Below are 26,104 nucleotides of genomic sequence, written 5' to 3'. Positions count from 1 at the left end.
GATAATTGACACGGGTGGCGAGAGAGCATTCTCCCCAGCTCAGTTTCCTCGTGCGCACCAAAGTGATGCCAGAACCAGAATATGACATCGCTCCAGCCCCGGCATTACTAAGAGGCGTGCGAGGGAGCTGAGCAGGAAGATAACATCCCAGCAGCCCCACTTGACCTAATGGACCGCATGCCCGCCACTCAACCCAGTAGCCCCACTGGACCCCAGGGAAATAGAGACTCCATGCCACCACTCCCAAAGGTAGGGAAGCTGTGTGGAGTAAAATTTTAAAAATAAAAATATATTGTGTGAGTGTCTGTTAAGGAGTTTGTATGTGTGTTTGTCAGTGAGTGTCAGTGTGTGTATGCATGTCTGTCACTGAGAGTGTATGTGTGTATTTCTGTCAGCTGGTGAATGTATGTATGTATGTATGTATGTATATATATATATATATATATATATAATATGTGTGTGTGTCTGTCAAAGAGTATGTGTCAAGGCTTGTGTATGTATCAGAGTGTGTATATATATATATATATCTGTATGTCAGATCACACGCACACGCACGCACACGCACGCACGCGCACGCACGCACAGAGATACACACTGTGTGTCAAGGTGTGCGTATGTGCATCTGTGTGTCAGATTCATACACACACCGGCACATACAAACAGAGATACACACTATGAACATACATTACCGCGGCTCTAGAACAGAGGGCCCTTGATGAGACACCTCTGATTGGATTATTACCCGGTGTCTGGGCTGGGGGAAAAGCGCAAGGTTTGCAAAAGATGAATACAAGAAAACCGCAACTATTGCAAGCTGTTATTAGACGTACCACCAATGAAAAAATGCATACATAATGTTTTCATGAAGGAGTATCTAATAAATTGATTTAAAAAAAAAAAAATTGTTTTCAATGGAGGGTTCCCTTAAAGAGTTAATGTTGCAAAGGAACATATCAGTGAGTTTTCTCACAGACCCATCTTCCTGCATATCACGTTACAATGGAATTTCCGGTTCATACATGAGAATATATAGGGTGTTGACCTTCCCGTGTTTTCATGCTCCAAGTTCTCACATGGGTTTAGAGTAGGACAGGGCATTGTATTTAAATTTCTCCTGTACCGTGATTCTGTATACAGTTAGCACACCTCCTTAATGACTAATGGTAGCTCATTCATTTAATATCCACCTGGATGTACGGAGCAGCAGAGGTTCAATCTAAACAGAACTTTCCTTGCTGGCACAAGATCATAAGATTCACATTTTTAGAAATTCCCTAGGTCTGCCGGGGGTTAAACTGAATATGCCCCCTTGCCCAGCAGGGGTTACTTTTATTGAGGCAATAATCTTGCTTAATTCAGTGTACTTAGGCCCCTCTCACACAGGGCCGGCGCTTCCTATAAGGCGAACTAGGCAGCCGCCTAGGGCGCCATATAGGAGGGGGCACCCTGCGCCCCCATCGCCAGCCCTTTAAATTCTACAGCTGCCTGAGCGCTCTATAAAGAGCGCTCAGACGGCTGCCGCACTGCCTCACCTCCCCTGTAGCGTGGCCGAGCTCCTCTCCGGTCCGCGGTCCCGGCCGGACTGACAGGAAGTGCACTCTCAGTGTGCATTTCCTGTCAGTCCGGCTGGGTACAGGAAACAGAAACTCCTGTACCGCGGACCGGAGAGAGGAGCTCGGCCACGCTACAGGGGAGGAGAGAAGAAGATTGGAGGGGGGAGGGAGAATATTGCAGGGAGGGGGGGGGGGTGGAAGAATATTGCAGGGAGGGGGGGGATGGAAGAATATTGCAGGGAGGGAGGGGGAAGTGGAGGAGATTGGATGGCGAAGAAGAGAAGATTACAGGGACGGGGGGAGAAGAAGAGGAGAACACTGGGAAGGGAGGGAGAAGTGGAGAACATAGGGAGGGGGGAATAAGAGGAGAACACGGGAGGGAGATGAGAACACAGGGAGGGAGAGACCACTAAAGGAGGGAGGGGGTGGTGGAGAGACCACTAGGGGAGGGGGGTGAGGAGAGACCGCTAAGGGGGAGGGGAGGGGGGGGGGGGTGGAGAATATACCACTAACGGAGGGTGGGGGGAGAGGAGAGACCACTAATGGAAAGTCGGGGAGGCAGAGGAGAGCAGAGACCACTAAAGGGGAGACAAGAGATCACTAATGGAAAGTCGGGGAGAAAAGGAGACCACTAAGGGAGGTGGGGGGGGGGGGGGGGGGAGAAGAGACCACTAAGGGATGGAAGGCAGAGCTCTATAGGACAGGGGGAACACACACACACACACACACACACACACACACACACACACTAGATTCTCTACAGTAACACATAACACATCCCCTACACACTCCACTCCCTGTGAGCGAACTCATGGGTGGAACATGTAGATGGACTTATGGGTGGGCCTTATGGGCATACTCACCATCAGGCCCTGGGGCCCAGACCTTGAGCTATGTAAGGGGCCCCCAAAAAAAATGGAGCTGCTTCCCGTTCTCCCAGAACATTGAATTTTGTGACCACAGTTACAAACAGCCTCCAGAGATCCTGTTCTACACCAGACCAGTGGAGCCAGACTGCAGCCAGAGCCCATCACCATCCTCATCTGATTGTAAGTAGGCAATCTAGTATATTATTAGTGACACTAATCTCGAATTTACCTCACATTAAAGGGACACTATAGTCCCCAGAACCATTGCAGCTTAATAAAGTGGTTCTGGTGTCTATAGTTTGTCCCTGCAGGTTTTTTAATGTGAACACACAGTGTGCAGCACTGGCGTAAGTTCATATGGCAGATCATATGGATGGGGCATTGCGATGTCACGGGGGCAAATCTTTATTTTGCCTAGGGCGGCAAAAATCCTTGCACCGGCCCTGCTCTCACATTTGCTTGATTTAAGTGAGAAGCTTGCTATCTGCCGTTATTGATTAACCTTCGTAGTCATTGTTTTACAATATTAGCAAACAAGGTAAGTGACAATGTCTCCAGCAGAAGGATCGGTCAGTTCAGATCCCGAATCTTGGGACACATCATCTGCTTTTTTATTGAGCCATGTGCCCAACAATAGAGTATAAAAACACACAATTAGGTCAGCACTTAATAACAGAAAATAATAAATAACAGGGCAGCAACCCTGTTGCTTATTGGAATAGGAAGTGGCAAGATCTTAGTGGGATCTCACATCTAAGAGGGGCAGTTTGCCTTTTCTTCTATCCACATGCGGAGACTCCAACTGCTGTGAATGACCCTCACCATATCTTAGAAGTGGGGATTGCACACCTGTGCGATATACACTAGAGCTGGTCATAGCTCTGTTACATGTGAGTGCAATATTATTATTAGTCACATGCTGTCACACTAAGCCTTGAAATATTGCCTTGTCTTCTTCTATCCACATACGGAGACTAAAGACATTCAGATCTACCACATCCCTCAAATATAAAGAACCTAGCAGCTGCATTTATCTCGTGACAAGAAACGTCTCTGTATGTGACAAATTTGCATTCGTGGACCGAGACTATTTACTACTACCTGTCCATTTCTGTGGCGCAGCCCTTCTCTCTCTGTCAACAATAGAGTATGCCAATTGTACAGTGAATACAAGGCAACCGTGAGAAGCACGAAAACAAATGTCAGAGAAAGCTAACCTCATTTTAGAATACTATAACACTAAGTGGTACTAATTGGAACAGACTGGAGGTATTGTGCGTTGTGGCTTCATACCACCAAGCAGGTTGCGCAAAATACAAAGTCCAATAATAAATAATAATAATTGGGGGGTGTGTATATGCAATAAACAGAGAATAATCGGTGATGGTGCAGAGTATCTAGTGCTAGGTGCAGGACACACAACAGAAATATATACAGTCTAGCACTCACATTTAATAGAGCAATAAACCAGCTCTGAGTAAAAGAGCATACAGCGGTACAATCCCCATTGATGGATATGTAACTCTAGGGGTCAGTCTCTCAGCATATAGAAGAATATACAAAAATAAATAAAAATGTAAAAAAGGCAGACAATAGTGTGCACTGTGATAGATGCAGTAGTAAGTAAAAAAAAAATAAGAATAGTCTACTCAAATTTAATAGAGCAGTAACACGGATCATATATTAGCACTTGGGTAGTATGATCCCCACAAGGGATATAATGTTGGGTAGATCCACTAGGGAATTATCCTCTCCAGGGTAGTCATGTCGGGTAAGTACTTAACAAAATAGGTGTGCAAGGAACAACAAAAATAAAAACTTAAAAGTATAAAAAGTGTAATAGACACATAAAATAAGTGAATGCCAAATATACATTGATGCCCCCGTAAATAGAAAATATACATTGCTTAATAACTTAATTCTGAGGTATTCGACCTAAGAATCAACTTCATAGCTATTAGTAATGATTTATGTTACAGATTGTATAATGTGCTCAAATTTCAATATTAAATAAAGAATTACAAGAAAATACTTGCAGAGTAGATGGGCCAAATGGCTCTTATCTGCCGTCACATTCTATAGTGGTTATGCCTTCACTGCCCCTTTAAAGATGGCTGCCATGATGCAATGGTAAGACAGGAGATGCACTGACAATTGGTATGTCTTATAAAGTAGTACCCACAGAGGATATAATACCTGTAATCTTGTGTGTGAAATAATAAAATTTAAATTAAAAATATTTTAAAAATAGGATTACAATTTTATATCACCCTTGGCCTTTTTAAAGCCTCTTGGTAAAAAGATGCACACAGATCTGCTACGACCCCATAATTCCCACACACCCCACTGTGGGAGGAGGTATATACTGGAACATCTCACAATGCTATTTTACTATAGTAACACCATACGGTTTACCACATTAAACTATTTTCATTGCCTTTTTAGGCCAATGGAAATTATGGCGAGAACTTTACATTTACTATGCTAAATCTGCTTAACCCCTTAAGGACACATGACATGTGTGACATGTCATGATTCCCTTTTATTCCAGAAGTTTGGTCCTTAAAAGGGGTTAAAGAACAAAAACAAACAAAAAAAAAAAGGCTCTGGTTTTCTTGGGCATGTGACAATGACAGCGCCCAGCTGCAGTCACTATATCTCTGGGCGGTATATATATTTTATTAGTTCCATTAGAGGTGTGCTGGACATATTCCACAAATCAGGCAGCGGTACTTGGTCGTCGAGTGTCTGGAACTGTAAAGCGAACACTGCTTCCTTTCACGGCAAGCCAGGAGAGCGCTGTTAGATAGGATTGTTCGCACGACCAAGGCGAACAATCGCTACCTATGAGCCAGGGGAACTGTTCAACTTTGTGTTTGTTTTGGAACGCCCGAAGGCAGGTGCCACATGTGTGGTTGGTCAAAACTTTACCCCAGTGGTGATTCGTCTGGGTACGTGGGATCAGAGCTTTATTTGGACACTTTGTGCGCTCAGATCTAGGCTGACCGGGGAATATAATACATGCGGTGGTTCCTATGTGTATTTTGAGGGTGTTTTATATTTTGTACCTCTAGTGCCTGGGAGATTAGTTTAACCCCTTAAGAACCAAACTTCTGGAATAAAAGGGAATCATGACATGTCACACATGTCATGTGTCCTTAAGGGGTTAAGCAAAAATACACTAAATTATCTCCCAGACAGACTCCTGGGCATGTTTTACTGTGCTTTTGCTGGGGGTCTGTGTATAAAAGCAGGCCATAACAATACATTCCCATTGTACCCTTCATCAAGTCTTGACTGGTGTTTGGGTATACAAACGGCGAGCCAATTGATTTTCCCAACGACTCTAGGACTTCGGGAGAGTATGAATCAGCATTGAGTTTGATACAGGTAGTAATAGGTTTAACACTGGACTGTAGAGCTGGGAGAGTTTCAGATCAGGTCTGCTTGTTATTTTGTAGTATTTTTATTAGGGATTGTACATCCTTGTCTAACCCTTTCACATTAGCCCAACTCATTGCACATGTCTGGGAACCTGTAAAAGATCCAGCACTGTGCCAGGATCTTCCATTAACCACAGGTTTGTATTCTTGCACTACAGCTATTGTTATAATGCTTTGAAGTGGCATAGTCATATTATTGACTCTGTTCTTTAACCCCTTAAGGACCAAACTTCTGGAATAAAAGGGAATCATGACGTGTCAGACACGTCATGTGTCCTTAAGGGGTTAAAAGAGTTTGCGGTTTTGCTACCAGCATATAGATTTGGAGAAATATTTCGGGTAACCGAATGAGGATCTGCCCTATCCAAATTAGTATAAACAAGAGCAGGTGAATATAAACCAGAGTAATAGAGATCCACATCACTGCACAGAAAATCCATCACAAATAATAAAAGTGATGACAAAAGACAATACAGTAAAAATAATGGAACATGCTTTAAAGATGATCGAATGCCCACAGGATGCCTGTCGTTCCAAGCAGGTTCCAGTGGAAAACAGCTTATATCTGCAGTAAACAGAACCAGATGCTCCATACAAGATCCTTTCCAGGCCATACAGCACATTTATGGAAACCCAAGATATGGCAATTCTAGGTGACCTCACACCAACTGGCAAGTAGTAAATGTTAATTTGAGCTAGTCTAGTAAGTATCAGTTTAAGACTTAAAGGGACACTATAGTCACCTGAACAACTTTTAGCTTAATGAAGCAGTTTTGGTGTATAGAACATGCCCCTGCAGCCTCACTGCTCAATCCTCTGCCATTTAGGAGTTAAATCCCTTTGTTTATGAACCCTAGTCACACCTCCCTGCATGTGACTTGCACAGCCTTCCATAAACACTTCCTGTAAAGAGAGTCCTATTTAGGCTCTCTTTATGGCAAGTTCTGTTTAATTAAGATGTTCTTATCCCCTGCTAGGTTAATAGCTTGCTAGACCCTGCAAGAGCCTCCTGTATGTGATTAAAGTTCAATTGAGAGATTGAGATACAATTATTTAAGGTAAATTACATCTGTTTGAAAGTGAAACCAGTTTGGTTTTTTTTCATGCAGGCTCTGTCAATCATAGCCAGGGGAGGTGTGGCTAGGGCTGCATAAACAGAAACAAAGTGATTTAACTCCTAAATGACAGTGACTTGAGCAGTGAAATTGCAGGGGAAAGATCTATACACTAAAACTGCTTTATTTAGCCAAATTAATTTAGATGACTATAGTGTTCCTTTAAAACTGCATATTTGGTTGTGTATTCTGAATAGTTTGTCTATTGACCAAAAGCTTTGATCAAGGCCCGCGTTCTATGACAACCATTTTTTTTAACCATTATAGTAGCATGCCGAATTAAGGTTGGTTCCTTTTGTATGGTTTACAAATAACAGATTTAGATAGATATTTAATAAGAATCTTCCCAAACCAACACAGATTATCAAGGTGTTTAAATAAGTAGGTTTGAAGAAATGCATAGCAGAATCAAACAGACAAGATACATTATAAAATCATTGTGCATCACAGACAGGCACGGTTTGAGCTTCCATGAAACTGCTAAGGAGGGCCAAGAAGCCAGATGTTGCATCAGGCTCCGATGCCAATCTCTCCCTATATAAAAAAAAAATAAAAACCCACTAGGCACTAATCCCACAATAGAGGAATAAAATGGAGTAGCTTTTCTGAATAAACAGACCTCCAGTTTGAGTAAAGAAATAAAGGGGCACCCAGCAAGACTCACAGGTTAGCAGGCCAGTGGTCCTGGAGCTTGGACATTTGTTTGTTGTTTAAAATGCAGTTTTGTTAGAGTAAGTTTGAATGTCCAAAATAAAAAAAATTAAAATCCCACACAGCATTTATCCGTGACAACTGTGCACGTAGCCAAGGCACAGTTTAAAAGTATCATTTCTTTTCTAACTGGTGAACTGCTAATCTGCTCCCAATAAAAAACAAGCAAAAGAAAAATCTGCTAAATTATATACTTAGAAACGGCAAAGGCCTCCTTCCAAATTTTCAACAACAACGTTATTATCTATTCCTGCAGTAAAATAAACTTCACACCAGTATAATGCCATGTGCACACAATAAGGATATACCACAATGCGCCAAGATTGGATAAGACGTGCATTTTCACACATTTACTTTTCTCACCGGAGGCAAATACCTTTGGAACTCGAACTTTCGAGTAAAGCATTTTTCCATTTTGGTTCAGTGACTACTAATATGCTTAACCTTTTAAAAACCAAAGATTGTGTATGACCATCAGAATATATATTATGCATGTAAGATCTCTTTTTTTTAACCTGTCTAGGTACTTTAAGGGTTAAAACGCACACTACACAGTCAACAGGTACTTACCTTGAAGATTTCTGTGAAAATGCCGGAATTCTATAGAAATCGTAGCTTGATGGGAAGTAGAACAGCTCAATATTTGCTTTTATTTTATACAAAATTAAACATTGGATTTAAGAAATTCTTTACAGAGTTAAAGATTAAATTATATATACACAAAAGGGAGGTCAGGGCAGACTTTTTGTAACTAAAGAAAAAATAAAGTTAATTTTCACCTTTGAGAACAGTTTTGGAAGTTTGATAAACAGCGTATTCTGAGAGAGGAGACACCAGTCTTGCAGAAAGACTGTTCGTAATTAAAGGTAAATCATTACCCGTAGACTTCCTGGATCTTTCAAGCCAATGTCTAAATCTGTTCTAGAAGTTTACTGCAGTGCTCACAGGAAAACCAATCCAGATTTAGGACTTCTGGAACCTGCAAACCATTTTGTTAGACTGGTATTGGGCAATGGTGATGTATTCTTATCTCAGATCTGAACAAGCTCTTGCATTGGATGGAGAGTAGTCACATGTTCAACCATAAGTGAAGACCAGTGGTTGTAACTATGCCCAAACCTCGATGATATCATCACTCTCCAGCCCCAGTTCTTCCACGGTACTTTTCCCAGTTAGTTTCTTCCCTTCAAAAATGAAAGAGACCTTGGCTTTCGTAGGGAGACCCATTGCCGCTGAGTATTGGTCCATCAGGGATTGAAGAGGTTCACACTGCAGAATTAGACATAAATTATGAGTGACTATGCAACCACTAAATGGCTCAGTCTATGAGATATGCCAAGAGTAAAGGAAGGTGGGAGAAACCTTCCTAGAACAAAGCCTTAAAGTGAATTAGATTAACAGTTCTGTAAAATTAAATGCAGCACTGGGTTTTAAACAACAGAGTGGGTTTGTGAGACATAGAATTCTGTAGGCAGTGTTTGGCCAGTAAACACTGACTGTATTAAACCCCCCCCCCCCCCCCAAAAAAACCCCGCTCTACAAGCAGGTATAATGCTGCCCTCTTGAGGTAGAGATGCAGAACTGTATAAGGCAGTTTTCACAGCATTGATTCTGCAAAAGGGAGGCACCACCCTACTTGTGTTACGCAGCATAGCATGAATATAGCAAATTTAACCAAACCAGATGCCAGAACTTCAATTTCATATGCAGAATGACTGGGGGAAGGGAGCGGTAGACAACACCAAAATGTAAAATAACTGTTACAAGTCACAATGCTGTGCTTGGTGACAGCTACAAATGTTAAAAGCATGGGGAGGTGCATCTATTCTCAAACATCACTTTGTAATTACTTGCTTTCATTGTTAATCTGTTTAGGTAAAATTAGAGATTTGAGACAGAGACCTCTCTCCATATCCAAGTCTTTTCAGACTGGTAACCAATCCCCCCCTTTACCAAAAATGGTGGTCAGTGGAATGAGGTTAAAAAGATCAAATCATGCAAACTGAAATATACAGTTATTCTCTATAATGAGCATTCAAATGTAAAGGTCAAAATGCTTTCAATTCAGCTATCCTGGCCTTAACTCTAAAATTTACTTAGAAATCATCATCAGAATTATTTACTAAATTGGGAATTCAGTTTGCTTGACCTGTATAAAGGGATGATTTTTTATTGCTGTTATTACCCTACAATAAATGTGGCTTCTGTTTTAGCATGTGGATATGGGCTCATGGAGGGGGGAAGAAGTACAAATACAAAATTGTTTTAATAGAACTACCCTCGTCCGAAACTACTAATACTTTATTCTACATTAACCCCCTTTCAAAATTAAAAACAAAGCCCCAAAGTAAATGGATACTGCAACACGGATGTTTCAAAGACATTCGTTTAACAGAACAGAAGACCCAGATGGGGAGAAAGTGCTGACTGCTACGGAGATGACCAAGGCATAGATTCCATACACAGAGTAAGCCAAGTGTTCATCTTTAAGCAGTTGTGAAGAGCATGCACTTTGACATTTCTAGTGGGCTTAACAGAACACATCTCACTCCCAAAGTAGTTTAATTTAATCCCCGGGTGCCATATTGCCAAAATGTGTTAAACTGCCAAAATCAGTTGTGTTGCCATGTCAGCTATTTTTGCCCAACATTTTAAGTTCCTGACAATTCACACCTTAGTGAATATCCCTGTTTGAATCAGGTAGCTGATCCTACACTGAGACCTGGAAAAAGCACAGAAAGCCATTCCAAAAAGCCCCTGCCTCCTGGACTACTGAGTTGGGGTGTAAATCATGTTATACCAAGACTACTCATCTACCATGGTTTCATATCCAGAATTGCCACCTCTGCCTCTGGTTAAGAGCCTTAAAAAACAACGGCTTCGTCCACAAACCATACTATACCCCATAGACTTTGCCTCTATTTTTCAAAGCAGCTCTTTTTAGGATTTTTGTATCTAGACATTCATGGCCTCCTAATTCTAACCAGGTAGAAAATACCACTACAACTTCCTGTGTAAATACAGTTGAATAAATGGGACATGACAGTCCACACAAATGCCAGTTAAAGCTCCATTACATTTGAGAAGATGTATTAAAAACTGGTGAAGATGTAGCCTTCTGGTTGGCCAGACCTTTCACACCAGGTTCTTTTTAGCTTGATACAAGGACATTGCAAAGTTGCCAGACAGAATCCTGACAAATATGCCTATTTTAGTCTTTGAAAGACTTCTCCTGAACATGTCCCACCAAAACCGACATTACTTTGCAATCTCTAATTGTGTAAAGATCTGCTAAGTCAAACTTACCAGGAATAGCACATAACCAGATGAAGGTTTACAGATTGATGCAAATCTTTAACCCCCCTCACCAAATGTATTTATTCCACTTTTAAGAGTGAAGCTGTACTTCAGTTGTAGATAAAATCCACAATCAACTGGGTCATTTGAACAGCTGATTGCAACCGTGAGCTTCCATTTATACAGGGTGTCCAAAACTATAAATACTGCTGAACCCTAAGAGCAGGAGTTCATTAGACAACCATTGGTAGGCATTATATGCTTAGCACATGGTTTAACCCCTTAAGGACACAGGACATGTGTGACATGTCATGATTCCCTTTTATTCCAGAAGTTTGGTCCTTAAGGGGTTAAAGAAACATTGCAATATGGTGAGCAGGAATGGACACCTCCTGTGTAACCAAAGTATCCCTCACAGCTGATCTACTACATATCCATGGTGTGAGAAACTTCATGAAATTCCATGAATTAAGGTGCATGCGGCAAACTACGCCAAGTCCATAGCCACTGCGAGGCAGCCTATATATAGAATATAATGTCTAAACATCTTCCCCTCATTTGTTATGACAGAAGATGCCAAAGCCTCTACCTTTACAGATCTCCTGTAACTGAACGAACTTACCTTCCCAACAAAGACATCAAGGTGTGATTCCTTCTCCTTGCCCTGAACCTTCAGACAGATCTTATCATCCTGACCAACCACATTCTGCTCATTCGATAGTGAGAGGACCATGCAGTCTGGCAAAGAGGATGAAATATGTATTAGGAAGAGTTTCAGCAATTACCATTGTATTGCTACTGTGGAGTTGCCCATTCACCTGACGAAAATCTGCAAACTTTACCGTCCCAATAGGACAAACATGCCACAAACTTTAGAATTTCCGATGCCGAAAAAGTGCAATCTCTTTGTAAGACTGAGTCGGATAAGGCGAGAAATCAAGGTAAATTTCAAATTTAAAGGTTAAAATTACCAATAGGGATCGACCGATTATCGGTTTTACCGATATTATCGGCCGATATTTGGTATCAGCCAATATAGATACCGATAATACCTCCCAGGACCGCTAGGCACATTATAAGCCCGGCGGTCCTGGGGGGGCCTGCAGCAAGCTGTTACTTACCTTTCCAGCAGCTCCTTCAGCTCCCTGTCTAAATCTCGCGAGTCCCGCTACCATCAGAGCGTTGTCAAAGGTTACCATGGCAACGCTCAGCACAGCACGCAGACCGCAAGATTTACACAGGGAGCTGGAGGGAGTTGCTGGGAGGTAAAAAACAGCTTGCTGTGGGCTCCCACTGCTCAGTACATGCCACAGCCCCCTTCCCTGGCCAAGTAACAAGCATGGAGGTTAAATTTGCAATCCCCTTGTCAAGGCTCCACAATTCCCAGTTTAAGAAATAAAACCGACTTAAAAGTTTTTTCCCTATTTTTTGCTTACCGATTATATCAGCCACGGTGAGGTTAAGAGATTGAGGTGTCTGGTTGAGATCTAGTTCCTCGTCTCGCAGGAGGAGGAGGATTTGTGAAGGCTCAACGTTTAGACGAGAGGCCACAGACTCTGCAACATTCCACAGGGGTTCCCTCTAGAAAGACGGGTAGGAATTATCCAAGCACACTTTGATATGCAACTACCTGTTAGACCATTGTTTAAAACAAGTAAATTCTGGACACCAACACAGCTTAAACAAAGAAAATGAGAACTCGGAGAACAGACAAAAGCTTTAAATAACTCAGTAGCTTGCCCTTTAGCAAGTTCCAACTCGGGTCTGAAAAAAGTGCTCACTTGTGCCATTACAGAGTAAACCTATTCCATGCATATCAGACTGAACCATAAGGGCAGTCCAGAACCGAAACGCCAGCAAGTTCTCACTGAACGAGAGATACAGCAGCCCTACACAATAGTTTTGGACTTCTAAAGGCCTAGTCAACAAGGAAAAACTGAGGAAGCCTTTAGTTAGGTGAAACGTGTTTTTATCAAACATGCCCCTGTGGATTTTAATTTATAGATTCATTGTTATTTTGCAACTATATATCTTTTTTAATCATTGGATTTAATAAAATACCTTTTATCTGCATTTGGATTTGAAGAGACTACTTGCATTGGAGCCCAGGGACGACATCCCCTCAGAATTAGGCGCATTTCAATTAAAATAGAGCCTCTAGAACAAGTGAGTGGTTAATTTATATATATATATTTTGCTGTTAAACTGTTTGGACATATTACACTAGATACTTTTATTTGTATTTGTTCTTGGAGGTCAATATCAAAAGAGACAAGAGGGAAGGAGTCCCCCAAAAAGCAGCTCCAAGACGTATAAACTTGAGCCAGGTGTAAGGCTCCGAGAAATGTGAGTGAAAGTCCAAAAGGGATAAATTTGGAAATTATTGACTTCCAATCGTATAAAACAGTCTTCACTATTAGTGTTTTTCTGTTTTAATATTTTTGAGGTGTATACCATCCAAAGAAGTTGTATCGCTGCAAAGTATTCAATATTTTTATATTGACACATTTATTGTAGCACATGCACTTTAACCACGGCTGGTATATTGTGATTAAATTTTTGCACAACAATTTGCTCAGTACACTAAACACATGGGGTCCACATTTGGTACACTTTGGGACAGCCAAGGTAATGCATTGCTCAAACAAAAAAAAAAACTCTGAGAACAGACAAAAGTTTATATCTTGTCCTTCGGTACCGCCCTTTTGGGTGGGATCAGTCGGATATAAAAAGGGCCCTGGTTCTTTTTGCAATGGCACAAGATCCGCCGAAATCAGCTCGAGATTTGAGCCTTTTTCTGTTCACAGTACTATTGCACCTCCTTTTTGCTCTCCCCAACACTTCGTTGACTCAATTTGGGCCTCAGATAGGTTTGTCTCTGCTCCATTCTAAATCTAGTTTTGATTAAAATAAATTAAAATGCATATCAAAAATAGCAGTGCCTCCTTAGCCATGGCTCTTCACTCCCTGTTTGTGGACCAACTTCTATCTATCCATAATTACTGAGCTACTGAGAGACAGAGGCTGCAGGCTGGAAGTAGAGAGTTAGGGAGATGTATGGAGAGTATTACCACTTGTATGTTTGGTTGGCTGGATCTCTTTATTCTGTTTAACATCTCTTGTTAATCAGCTTCAAGTGCCTGCCAATCCCTCCATTTAATATTTATTGATTACATAACATTCCATGGTGCATTTAATGCTAGGGCTACTTGCGACAGTATTTCCTTAAAGTAACACTACAGTGTCAGGAATACAATCATGTATTCCTGACACTATAGGTCTTACTTGTGCAGCACTGACCCTTGAAGCACTTCCAGTGGCCCTCTGTTCTAGTGACTAGAGTGTCCCTTTAAAAGGGTGAGCCTGGCTGCAGTTAAATCCACACTGTCGCCATTCACACAGGGTCACATGGTAGAAGCTCCGTGAGAGGGAAAGCAATGAGGAGACACTGTCTCCTGTACAGGATGATGCTCATCCAGGGCTCTGGAGAGTAATGCACGAATTGTAAAGAGATCCTAAGGTTTTCTCCCTACCATCTGGAAATGCATGTTATTAGAGTCTAATCTATAATCCAGTTAACCTTTTAGGATCCGTGTGTTCTCTGTATTTTTGCCATCCTACAAAAATATTACATACCAGCCAAGAAACTCAAAAGTTCTTACGAGAACTACAATCAACAAGGCTGCAGCACTTCATTTTAAGAGACGGCACAAATAAAAATAGCTGCAAGACTCCGCCTTGCACAAACTTTTCCTTCGGTTCTATTTAAATATTTAAACTCTCCAAACTACTGAAGTCATCAGTTGCTAGCTCCTCCCTGCATTTCCCCCACCTATTGCTCACCAATTTATACCCGACTACTGCACTAGCAGCCATCATCTCCCCAAGGGCATAAGACTATATTTCCACTTTCAAAGAGCATATTTTTCATTCTTTATGCCTTCCTTTACCACTTCTTTATTCCGATGGGGTTTTATTCCACACATTTGCTTGCCCTCCAGTCTCCTCCAAATCCCAACGTCTAACATACATTTTAGTCTCATTCCCACCGTCCTGCTTCTAGCCACCATGCATGTGAAACCAAACTAGTAAAACTTTTCTTGTTTAAAAAAAGAAGTAAAAATAAATCATATTATTAACAGAGTACAAGGATAATCTATTTACAACTATTATAGGTTTACAGCTTACAGTATGCCCAGAAAACAAAGCACAAGTTGAAAGCATGCATTTAAATGATCTCAATGACAGAATCTGACCATCTCTAGTCCAGTTGGTAATAACAAAAGTGTATCCAGGATATAGAAAGTGGCCATGTGGGGAGGCCTCCAAGTAAAAAAAAAAAAAATTCCTAGATAGAGAGATATGGATTTTCCCTTAGACTCACTATATAAAATAGGAGAATTCTTACTTCTTTTGGTGTAGAATGTAACATTCACTACATGCAGTTAAATGTTTTGAAACTTAAATTTATTATGGTCTCATCAGAATTTGCTTTACATTGGGCATTCTGTTTATCTCTGTTACACGTCAGTAAAAAGGGACAGTTTAAGAGTTAACGGTCAGAAGTTCTAACTTAATCAGTTAGAAGCCTTGCCTCTACAGGGGCATGTCGGCTCAGCATGCAATCCTGATCAAGTATCACCATGAGAAATAAAGTGTTAAATTGCGACAGGTTTGATTGCTAGGTCTTGTGCTTATGCACTCGTCGAGGTACCAGAACACCAGATGCGGCCTACTAAAGTTGAAGCTGGGGAGGGGCGGCCGCTCTCTTTAGCGCTGGACTCACTAAGCGATTCTGCTGGTCTCCTATCCCCCCACCCCCCATTTGGAACGTTAGTCTGTTTGTGAACAGACAAACGTTACCCTGCAGCATCAGCATAACAATCGTAGCAGTCCCATCCACTCACCATGCCAATATTTATTTTGAAGATTTCCCCTCTCCTGCGCACTTTAATGGCGAGCTCTGGAGCAGGGCTGCTCCCCACCATAATCACATCAGGTTCCTCAGCGTCAGATCGTTGTTTTGGTGACATGAATGTTCCTAAATCCTTCAAGCAGGCATCCATCTCCCTGAGATGAGCAAAATGAGAATTGTTCAAACCAGGGAACACAATCAGTGAACAGTCACATGTGAAAACAAACATGAGAGCCAGGTTTATTTATTTATATATATATATATATATATATATATATATATATATATATATATATATATATATATATATATATATATATATATATATATATATATATATATATATATATATTCTGTTACACTAGTTTTTTTTGTTGCCCCCATTCCCATTTTTCCTTGTGGAACAAGTGTTTGAATGCATTCTTGTTCCTTATATGTGTGGTGTTTAACCAATGTTTTATATACAACATGTCTACCTAGATGCACATCACATATACTACTCCTGTATATTCACTCCCACCTGCCTCGATGGCAGAAAGGTATTCAACTTGCAGGAAGGTTTCAGCAGCATTCTTACCTTATCTTGCGATAAGCTCGACCACGCTTGTGCTCTGGAGTCTTTGGTGTAGGGGGTGGTGAAGGAGAGGAGTCACGAACCCTAGGGAGAGATAGATGGGGATTTACCAAAGACTAGAATAAAATGTTAAGGAACCAACATGATTTTTACAAAACCTTTACCTTTCATGTAGCTTTTCAGTCTTCTCTTCCTCCTCAGAGTCACTCAGGCCGAACACTGGAGATTTGGGAACAGGGGGCTGCACCTCTGCCACCACCTCAATATCTACATCTCCTTCAGAACCCCGTAAACTCTGTAGCTCCTTATCCGTTTGGGCCAAAGCACTGGTACCATTTGGAAGCAGCTTGAGAGAGTTGATCACCTGGAGGTAGGAAATGACAGCTAAACAAGCCTACAGTATCACCTGAAACTCACAAATAGATTAAAAGCCCAAGTGGTGGTTGGAAATGGGAGGAAAGGAAAATAAATAAACCCCACACAGGAAATCTAAACACCTGAGCTCAAAACATCAGCAAGTCCTCATGGAGTAATGGGCATAAGGGTAAGGTCTCAATTTTCCCCATTTACTCGATTACTGGTAATGCAGCAAGTCACTCAGTGACCACATACAAACGTTCACACAAATATTCCTTTCAGGGTGTATATTTCCCATTTGTGGAAAGTGATTGCAAACAGTTTCAAAGAGTTACACAGTGTTCAATAAGGCGCTCACACGCTTGGCAAATTAACCCCTTCAATACCAAAATAGAAAATAAAGGTTTATTCTCATCTCTAGACTGTAAGCTAGTTTGAGCAGGGTCCTCTTCAACCTATTGTTCCTGAAAGTTTTTGTAAGGTCTCATTTATTGTTAAATCTCCCCTTCTATTGTAAAGCGCTACGGAATATGTTGGCGCTATATAACGGCTAATAAATTTTGCTGTATGAAATGCAGTCCATAAAGCCTCACTCACCCTCATTTACCCCTAGTTATGATTACTAGCCTGTAGATGATCACATTTCTCTGCGCAAGCTACTAGTAACGGATACAATACCTTTAAAGTTGCTGAAACTAAACACACACTGCTTTTGCAATTCATAGTAAGCTGTACTGCTAGTAATACCATCAGAGTCCTTGTAAATACTTCTATGCAACGTAGGAAGAAAAGGCATGTTTTCTAACATTTCAGACCCCGTGTGAAATATTGCAAGATAAAGGACACTGCATACTGTTTACAGAAATTTTTGGGAAATGACAAGCTTTAAAGGGACACTCCAGTATGTTTTCCTGGCACTGCAGGTCCCCTCTCCCTCCCACCCCCCATCCCATGTTGCTGAAGGGGTGAAAACCCCTTCAGTGACTTACCTGAGACCACCGCCGATGTCCCTCGGCGGCGTTTAAGGGTCCGCCCACACTCCTACCCATAGTCAGCCGGTAGGGGAGACCAATTGCGCATGCGCGGCCGCCGGCGGGATGAGACCTAATGTGCATGCTTTCAATGATTTCCTATGGGGATTTTAGCGACGCTGGAGGTCCTCACATAGCATGAGGACGTCCAGCGTCGCTATGGCACAGAAAACCTGTGCTATAAACCAGGAAGTGCCCTCTAGTGGCTGTCTCGGAGACAGCCACCAGAGGAGGAGTTAACCCTGCAAGGTAATTATTGCAGTTTATGAAAACTGCAATAGTTACACTTGCAGGGTTAAGGGTATTGAGAGTTGGCACCCAGACCACTCCAATGGGCAGAAGTGGTCTGGGTGCCTGGAGTGTCCCTATAAAAGATTGAACAAATAAGTGAACATTTACATAAATTGTAATTTAAGTTTATCTGCAAAGCAATCGATTCACAAAATTGTCGTGTTATGGTAGTTTATGAAACCTATGCAGTCCTTGCTTCAAATGTTATGCTAATATTTTTCCAGTCAAGCAGTGCTCGGTAGTGAAGGGGTTAACGTGTACTATATACTGCAAGGCAAAGATATTCTGGTGTTCAGACTTTATAGATCCATTGCTTATTTGCTCCCTGACTTTAGAGTCAGTTATCAGTAACAGCTGGTTACAGCAAGCAGAGTATTGTAGGTTTGCAGTATCCATGCTGATCACTATCCTAACAAGGGCTTCCAGGGTGGATAGTCTCATTAGATCTGAATTCTCCTAAACTCACTGATACCTACAGGATTCTTAGTTTCCAAACAAAATCCTGCACTTTAAGAGTATTTAATAATCTGACACTGGTTCAGCAGTAAATGGACATAGTTGCAAGGCAGGCTTTTATGCCCATTACCAGAGATCATATGGTGCAGGTCACACAGAGGCATAACTAGAAACGCCAGGGCAAAAATTGCCCTGGGCCCCCCTCGATGTGTCTCATTCCTTCCCCCCCAGCCTCTCCATGTGTAACATTCCTTCCCCCCCAGCCTCTCCATGTGTAACATTCCTTCCCCCCCAGCCTCTCCATGTGTAACATTCCTTCCCCCCCAGCCCCTCCATGTGTAACATTCCTTCCCCCCCAGCCCCTCCATGTGTAACATTCCTTCCCCCCCAGCCCCTCCATGTGTAACATTCCTTCCCCCCCAGCCCCTCCATGTGTAACATTCCTTCCCCCCCAGCCCCTCCATGTGTAACATTCCTTCCCCCCCAGCCTCTCCATGTGTAACATTCCTTCCCCCCCAGCCTCTCCATGTGTAACATTCCTTCCCCCCCAGCCTCTCCATGTGTAACATTCCTTCCCCCCCAGCCTCTCCATGTGTAACATTCCTTCCCCCCCAGCCTCTCCATGTGTAACATTCCTTCCCCCCCAGCCCCTCCATGTGTAACATTCCTCCCCCCCCCAGCCCCTCCATGTGTAACATTCCTTCCCCCCCAGCCCCTCCATGTGTAACATTCCTTCCCCCCCAGCCCCTCCATGTGTAACATTCCTTCCCCCCCAGCCTCTCCATGTGTAACATTCCTTCCCCCCCAGCCTCTCCATGTGTAACATTCCTTCCCCCCCAGCCCCTCCATGTGTAACATTCCTTCCCCCCCAGCCCCTCCATGTGTAACATTCCTTCCCCCCCAGCCCCTCCATGTGTAACATTCCTTCCCCCCCAGCCCCTCCATGTGTAACATTCCTTCCCCCCCAGCCCCTCCATGTGTAACATTCCTTCCCCCCCAGCCCCTCCATGTGTAACATTCCTTCCCCCCCAGCCTCTCCATGTGTAACATTCCTTCCCCCCCAGCCTCTCCATGTGTAACATTCCTTCCCCCCCAGCCCCTCCATGTGTAACATTCCTTCCCCCCCAGCCCCTCCATGTGTAACATTCCTTCCCCCCCAGCCCCTCCATGTGTAACATTCCTTCCCCCCCAGCCCCTCCATGTGTAACATTCCTTCCCCCCCAGCCTCTCCATGTGTAACATTCCTTCCCCCCCAGCCCCTCCATGTGTAACATTCCTTCCCCCCCAGCCCCTCCATGTGTAACATTCCTTCCCCCCCAGCCCCTCCATGTGTAACATTCCTTCCCCCCCAGCCCCTCCATGTGTAACATTCCTTCCCCCCCAGCCCCTCCATGTGTAACATTCCTTCCCCCCCAGCCCCTCCATGTGTAACATTCCTTCCCCCCCAGCCCCTCCATGTGTAACATTCCTTCCCCCCCAGCCCCTCCATGTGTAACATTCCTTCCCCCCCAGCCTCTCCATGTGTAACATTCCTTCCCCCCCAGCCTCTCCATGTGTAACATTCCTTCCCCCCCAGCCCCTTCATGTGTAACATTCCTTCCCCCCCAGCCCCTCCATGTGTAACATTCCTTCCCCCCCAGCCTCTCCATGTGTAACATTCCTTCCCCCCCAGCCTCTCCATGTGTAACATTCCTTCCCCCCCAGCCTCTCCATGTGTAACATTCCTTCCCCCCCAGCCTCTCCATGTGTAACATTCCTTCCCCCTCAGCCTCTCCATGTGTAACATTCCTTCCCCCCCAGCCTCTCCATGTGTAACATTCCTTCCCCCCCAGCCTCTCCATGTGTAACATTCCTTCCCCCCCAGCCCCTCCATGTGTAACATTCCTTCCCCCCCAGCCCCTTCATGTGTCTCATTTCCCTCCAAGCCCCTTAATTTTTCTTACACCCCCTAAAGTCCCTGGTCCATTATACGACAGTGGACGTGCTCACGCTATGCATGAGGACTTCCAGCATCAGATTTTTACCCATAGGAAAGCATTGATTAAGGATTTCCTATGGGGAAATCCTAATGCAAGCACGGCCATTGCCAGTGAGGAACGTGGGCGGAGCCTGACCCAGCACCAAGGGACCCCATTAGCACTGCAGGAGTGAGGGGAGCGCGCTGTAGGGACCTGTAGTGCCAGGAAAACTGCTCTCTTGACCTGGCACTATAGAATACCTTTTAGGTCAAAATAGCTAAACTGGAAATATTCTCCAGCAAATTCTTTGTTTGAATTTTAACTTAATGGCCACAGTAGACACTTTGAATTCTCACTTCAGTAAATAACCCCGTTATGTTAAGGTCATAAGAGACGTGTGTAGGGTTAGGGGGTGGGCAGCAGCCGTACATGCAGGTATTTTGAGATTCTCATGTGACCTACTTTAAAATGCACAGGAAGAGATCATACCTTGGTGGAATATACGGAGGCCATAGCAGGGATGGTGCCAGGGACGATTCGCCTGCGTTTTGCATGTCGAGGTCGCACCAGCTCCACATCACTGTCACTGCTTTCAGTGCTCTGTTGACAATGTGAGAGATTACCAACAGCAGACCCGGATATATTGTGACAACTACTGAACAGGCTGGTTTACACAGATCTAAGGCAACCAAAGTGGATATTTTATTAAAAACAAGTAAAAAATAAAGTAAACACCGAGACGTTTACACTAAACCTGGTGTTCCTATTGTTCAAGCATTTTCCAATAGTGACAGGCTAAACCTGAACTTTTGGCAAGTTTCAAGGGCACTGTTTGTAAACCACTGAAGGAGACAGAGCCCACAAATCCTTGTATACCAGTATGTACATATGTGCAAGACATTTAATAGGTTTCCTATATGGTAGCTGATCTGAGTGACCAAGTACTGAAGGCAAAGGTGCTGGTGCAACAAGATAAGGGTTACAGTGTTTAGGTGGGGGCAAGAAAGTGACCATGAGGAGGACAAATTGAGGTCTTTAGATGAGATTATGGCAGGGTGACAAGAAAGCTATAGGATAAACAGAAGAATGGGTGGAGGACATAAGGTAACTGAGGGTAATAGGGGGGAGGAGAGGTGAGAGGAAGGCACTGAGGGGGGAGTAACGGGAGATGGAGAGAGGAGATTAATGTGAGGGGAAGGGATGAGAGGCTGGAAGGAAGGGGTGAGAGGCTGGAGAGAGAATAATGAGAGGGCAAGGGATGGGGGGGGGGAGGAAGGGACCGAGGGGAGGAGGGAAAGGAAGGGACGAGGAAGGAAGGAAGGAAGGAAGGGACGAGGAAGGAAGGAAGGAAGGAAGGGACGAGGAAGGAAGGAAGGAAGGAAGGGACGAGGAAGGAAGGAAGGAAGGAAGGGACGAGGAAGGAAGGAAGGAAGGGACGAGGAAGGAAGGAAGGAAGGAAGGAAGGGACGAAGAAGGAAGGAAGGAAGGAAGGAAGGGACGAAGATGGAAGGAAGGAAGGAAGGGACGAGGAAGGAAGGAAGGAAGGAAGGGACGAGGAAGGAAGGAAGGAAGGAAGGGACGAGGAAGGAAGGAAGGAAGGAAGGGACGAGGAAGGAAGGAAGGAAGGAAGGGACGAGGAAGGAAGGAAGGGACGAGGAAGGAAGGAAGGAAGGAAGGGACGAGGAAGGAAGGAAGGAAGGAAGGGACGAGGAAGGAAGGAAGGAAGGAAGGAAGGGACGAGGAAGGAAGGAAGGAAGGAAGGAAGGGACGAGGAAGGAAGGAAGGAAGGAAGGAAGGGACGAGGAAGGAAGGAAGGAAGGAAGGAAGGGACGAGGAAGGAAGGAAGGAAGGAAGGAAGGAAGGGACGAGGAAGGAAGGAAGGAAGGAAGGAAGGGACGAGGAAGGAAGGAAGGAAGGAAGGGACGAGGAAGGAAGGAAGGAAGGAAGGAAGGGACGAGGAAGGAAGGAAGGAAGGAAGGAAGGGACGAGGAAGGAAGGAAGGAAGGAAGGAAGGGACGAGGAAGGAAGGAAGGAAGGAAGGAAGGAAGGGACGAGGAAGGAAGGAAGGAAGGAAGGAAGGGACGAGGAAGGAAGGAAGGAAGGAAGGGACGAGGAAGGAAGGAAGGAAGGAAGGGACGAGGAAGGAAGGAAGGGACGAGGAAGGAAGGAAGGAAGGAAGGAAGGAAGGGACGAGGAAGGAAGGAAGGAAGGGACGAGGAAGGAAGGAAGGAAGGGACGAGGAAGGAAGGAAGGGACGAGGAAGGAAGGAAGGAAGGGACGAGGAAGGAAGGAAGGAAGGAAGGAAGGGACGAGGAAGGAAGGAAGGAAGGGACGAGGAAGGAAGGAAGGAAGGGACGAGGAAGGAAGGAAGGAAGGGACGAGGAAGGAAGGAAGGAAGGAAGGGACGAGGAAGGAAGGAAGGAAGGAAGGGACGAGGAAGGAAGGAAGGAAGGGACGAGGAAGGAAGGAAGGAAGGAAGGAAGGGACGAGGAAGGAAGGAAGGAAGGAAGGGACGAGGAAGGAAGGAAGGAAGGAAGGGACGAGGAAGGAAGGAAGGAAGGAAGGGACGAGGAAGGAAGGAAGGAAGGAAGGAAGGGACGAGGAAGGAAGGAAGGAAGGAAGGGACGAGGAAGGAAGGAAGGAAGGAAGGGACGAGGAAGGAAGGAAGGAAGGGACGAGGAAGGAAGGAAGGAAGGGACGAGGAAGGAAGGAAGGAAGGGACGAGGAAGGAAGGAAGGAAGGGACGAGGAAGGAAGGAAGGGACGAGGAAGGAAGGAAGGGACGAGGAAGGAAGGAAGGAAGGGACGAGGAAGGAAGGAAGGGACGAGGAAGGAAGGAAGGGACGAGGAAGGAAGGAAGGAAGGGACGAGGAAGGAAGGAAGGGACGAGGAAGGAAGGAAGGAAGGGACGAGGAAGGAAGGAAGGAAGGAAGGGACGAGGAAGGAAGGAAGGAAGGAAGGGACGAGGAAGGAAGGAAGGAAGGAAGGGACGAGGAAGGAAGGAAGGAAGGAAGGGACGAGGAAGGAAGGAAGGGACGAGGAAGGAAGGAAGGAAGGGACGAGGAAGGAAGGAAGGAAGGGACGAGGAAGGAAGGAAGGAAGGGACGAGGAAGGAAGGAAGGAAGGGACGAGGAAGTGATACCGGAGAAACTGACGGAAGCCAAGCACAGAGAGATGGACACAGGTTTCTTCAGGAAGGAAGAGATTCTTTATTGGATCACCGATCGGGACTCAGAGGGACTAATGTCACCAAAATACAGCAAATTCTGAGCCCCGGACAATAGTGCAGGCTCCTTATATAGGCACATAACTCCTCCCATATTAAGCTCCACCCGCACATTCTCTTAACCAATCAACACAAATAAGAATTAACTTCCTGTTTGACCGCATGGCTTGTCCAGCACAATGGAGGAGGGGGAATACTATATCCTGTATTCTTGCACATGCTCCGTACACTACTGATCGTATCTTGCCTCGTGCAACCAACTGATCGATACGTCAGCATATGCACGTACACATGCCACGTGGTAATCTCGGCCTACTAAATTTATTTTTACCGAGATTCCACCACAGAAGGAAGGAAGGAAGGGACGAGGAAGGAAGGAAGGAAGGGACGAGGAAGGAAGGAAGGAAGGAAGGGACGAGGAAGGAAGGAAGGAAGGAAGGGACGAGGAAGGAAGGAAGGGAGGGACGAGGAAGGAAGGAAGGGAGGGACGAGGAAGGAAGGAAGGAAGGGAGGGACGAGGAAGGAAGGAAGGAAGGAAGGGAGGGACGAGGAAGGAAGGAAGGAAGGGACGAGGAAGGAAGGAAGGAAGGAAGGAAGGGAGGGACGAGGAAGGAAGGAAGGAAGGGACGAGGAAGGAAGGAAGGAAGGAAGGGACGAGGAAGGAAGGAAGGAAGGGACGAGGAAGGAAGGAAGGAAGGGACGAGGAAGGAAGGAAGGAAGGGACGACGGAAGGGAGGAGAATGAGGGATGGGAGGAGAATGAGGGATGGGAGGAGAATGAGGGATGGGAGGAGAATGAGGGATGGGAGGAGAATGAGGGATGGGAGGAGAATGAGGGATGGGAGGAGAATGAGGGATGGGAGGATAGTGTGAGGGGGTATAAGGGTACAGCGGTCAGTGTGAGGACACTAGTGATTGGAGAGACATTGGTTGAGATGTACTGACAGGGAGCCAGGCTGGGGGTCACACACTGTACACAGTAACCATGTGACCCGGTAGGTGTCCCTGTCCAGGCAGAGCTCGGCATGGTTTCCCCCCCCACACATTGAATTTCCCGCGGTTACAGCCTGGGGGCGGGGCCGCGGGCAGCACGGGGTTAATAGAGCGCGGTGTGATCACATGGTCAGTCAGTGGGGGGACACGGCTACCCAGAGAGCACCGCGCTCACCGACCGTTACCTCACCAAAACAAAGTACTCACATCGTCCGCCATGTCTCACTTCCCGGTATAAAACCCCGCCCTCTCACGCTCATTGGACGGTTACCCGAGACCCCGCCCTCCCGCGCTGCATTGGAGGAGGAGCCTCCCTTCACAGCGGTAACCAAGCAGCGTGCCGCAGAGCACGCCGGGAGCTGTAGTTCTTTGGACCGGAAGCAGCATGCTCAGGGCACTTCCTCCCTCCAGCTGTGCTCAGTGTCTGTCAGGACCTCTCTGTGATCACAGCTCTGTTCCCAGGGACCAGTTATTACTGGCAGGGGGCAGACCCCTCATTAACCCATGGAGCAGGCAGCCCTGGGAGAATAATAGCTGGATAAATCAAAATACAAGACATCAGTGACCATGTAGGACCATCCATCATGGTATAAGACAATACTGAGTATACACATACCATGTCCCTCCAGACCTAAAATACACACCAGTCAGAACCACACCCTAATTTTGTTTTTAGAGACAACTTCATAAAAACACAAAAACACCAACGCGTTTTGCCACAGAGGCTCAAAGTGTGAGAAAGACTGGTGAAATGCATTGGGGTGTTTTTTATTTTAGCTTTATTAAGTCATCTTTAAATAAAACTAGATTTCACTGAGGATTTTCACTGTAGATTTATAAAATGAAATAAATATGAAGTTGGACCTTCCTGATTTTACCATTGAAGATTTACCTTTTTATATCCTTGGTGGGGAAGATACCACCTATGCTGTATGGGATTGAGCAAAACCTGGCTTGCTCTCCCTATGAGTATACCCTCCTTTTATTACTTTCTTTATATATAACAGAGCACTATGTCCTGTTTATTTTAGTCCTCTAAAAATAGAAGTTTACATCATTAAGGGTTACACTATAGTCACCAGAACAACTACACCGTATTGTATTTGTTGTGGCAAGTATAGTCATTCCCTACAGGCATTTGCATTTAAACCCAGTTTCCTTAGAAAAGGCTACCTAGGGACACTTCCTGTGGCCACTCCTTAGATGGCTATGTAAAAACTGGTTGGAATCGTCACTGTTAAAACTTCTTAATTTCTTCTTCTCTTCAGTTGATTGAAATATATATTTTTTTTGTATATATAGTCTTGGGCCAAATGC

General features: G+C 44.5%; 1 protein-coding gene across 1 annotated transcript; it reads right to left on the bottom strand.

Annotated features, from left to right (window-relative positions):
* Positions 1 to 8,332: 8,332 nt before the first annotated feature.
* LOC134570975 (NFATC2-interacting protein-like) lies at positions 8,333 to 25,034 on the bottom strand. Its single transcript, XM_063429004.1, has 8 exons — positions 24,995 to 25,034; positions 21,060 to 21,170; positions 16,642 to 16,841; positions 16,481 to 16,561; positions 15,896 to 16,058; positions 12,425 to 12,569; positions 11,611 to 11,726; positions 8,333 to 8,960 (listed from the first exon to the last, which is right to left on the bottom strand). Exons 1-8 carry the CDS (start codon positions 25,004 to 25,006, stop codon positions 8,799 to 8,801), a joined length of 990 nt encoding a protein of 329 aa, XP_063285074.1. The 5' UTR covers positions 25,007 to 25,034; the 3' UTR covers positions 8,333 to 8,798.
* Between the last annotated feature and the right edge of the window lie 1,070 nt (positions 25,035 to 26,104).

Source organism: Pelobates fuscus, chromosome 8, assembly GCF_036172605.1.
Source record: "Pelobates fuscus isolate aPelFus1 chromosome 8, aPelFus1.pri, whole genome shotgun sequence".
Taxonomy (NCBI): Eukaryota; Metazoa; Chordata; class Amphibia; order Anura; family Pelobatidae; genus Pelobates; species Pelobates fuscus.
The sequence above is the reverse complement of the archived record's forward strand: the minus strand, read 5'-3'. Positions and strand labels throughout refer to the sequence as shown.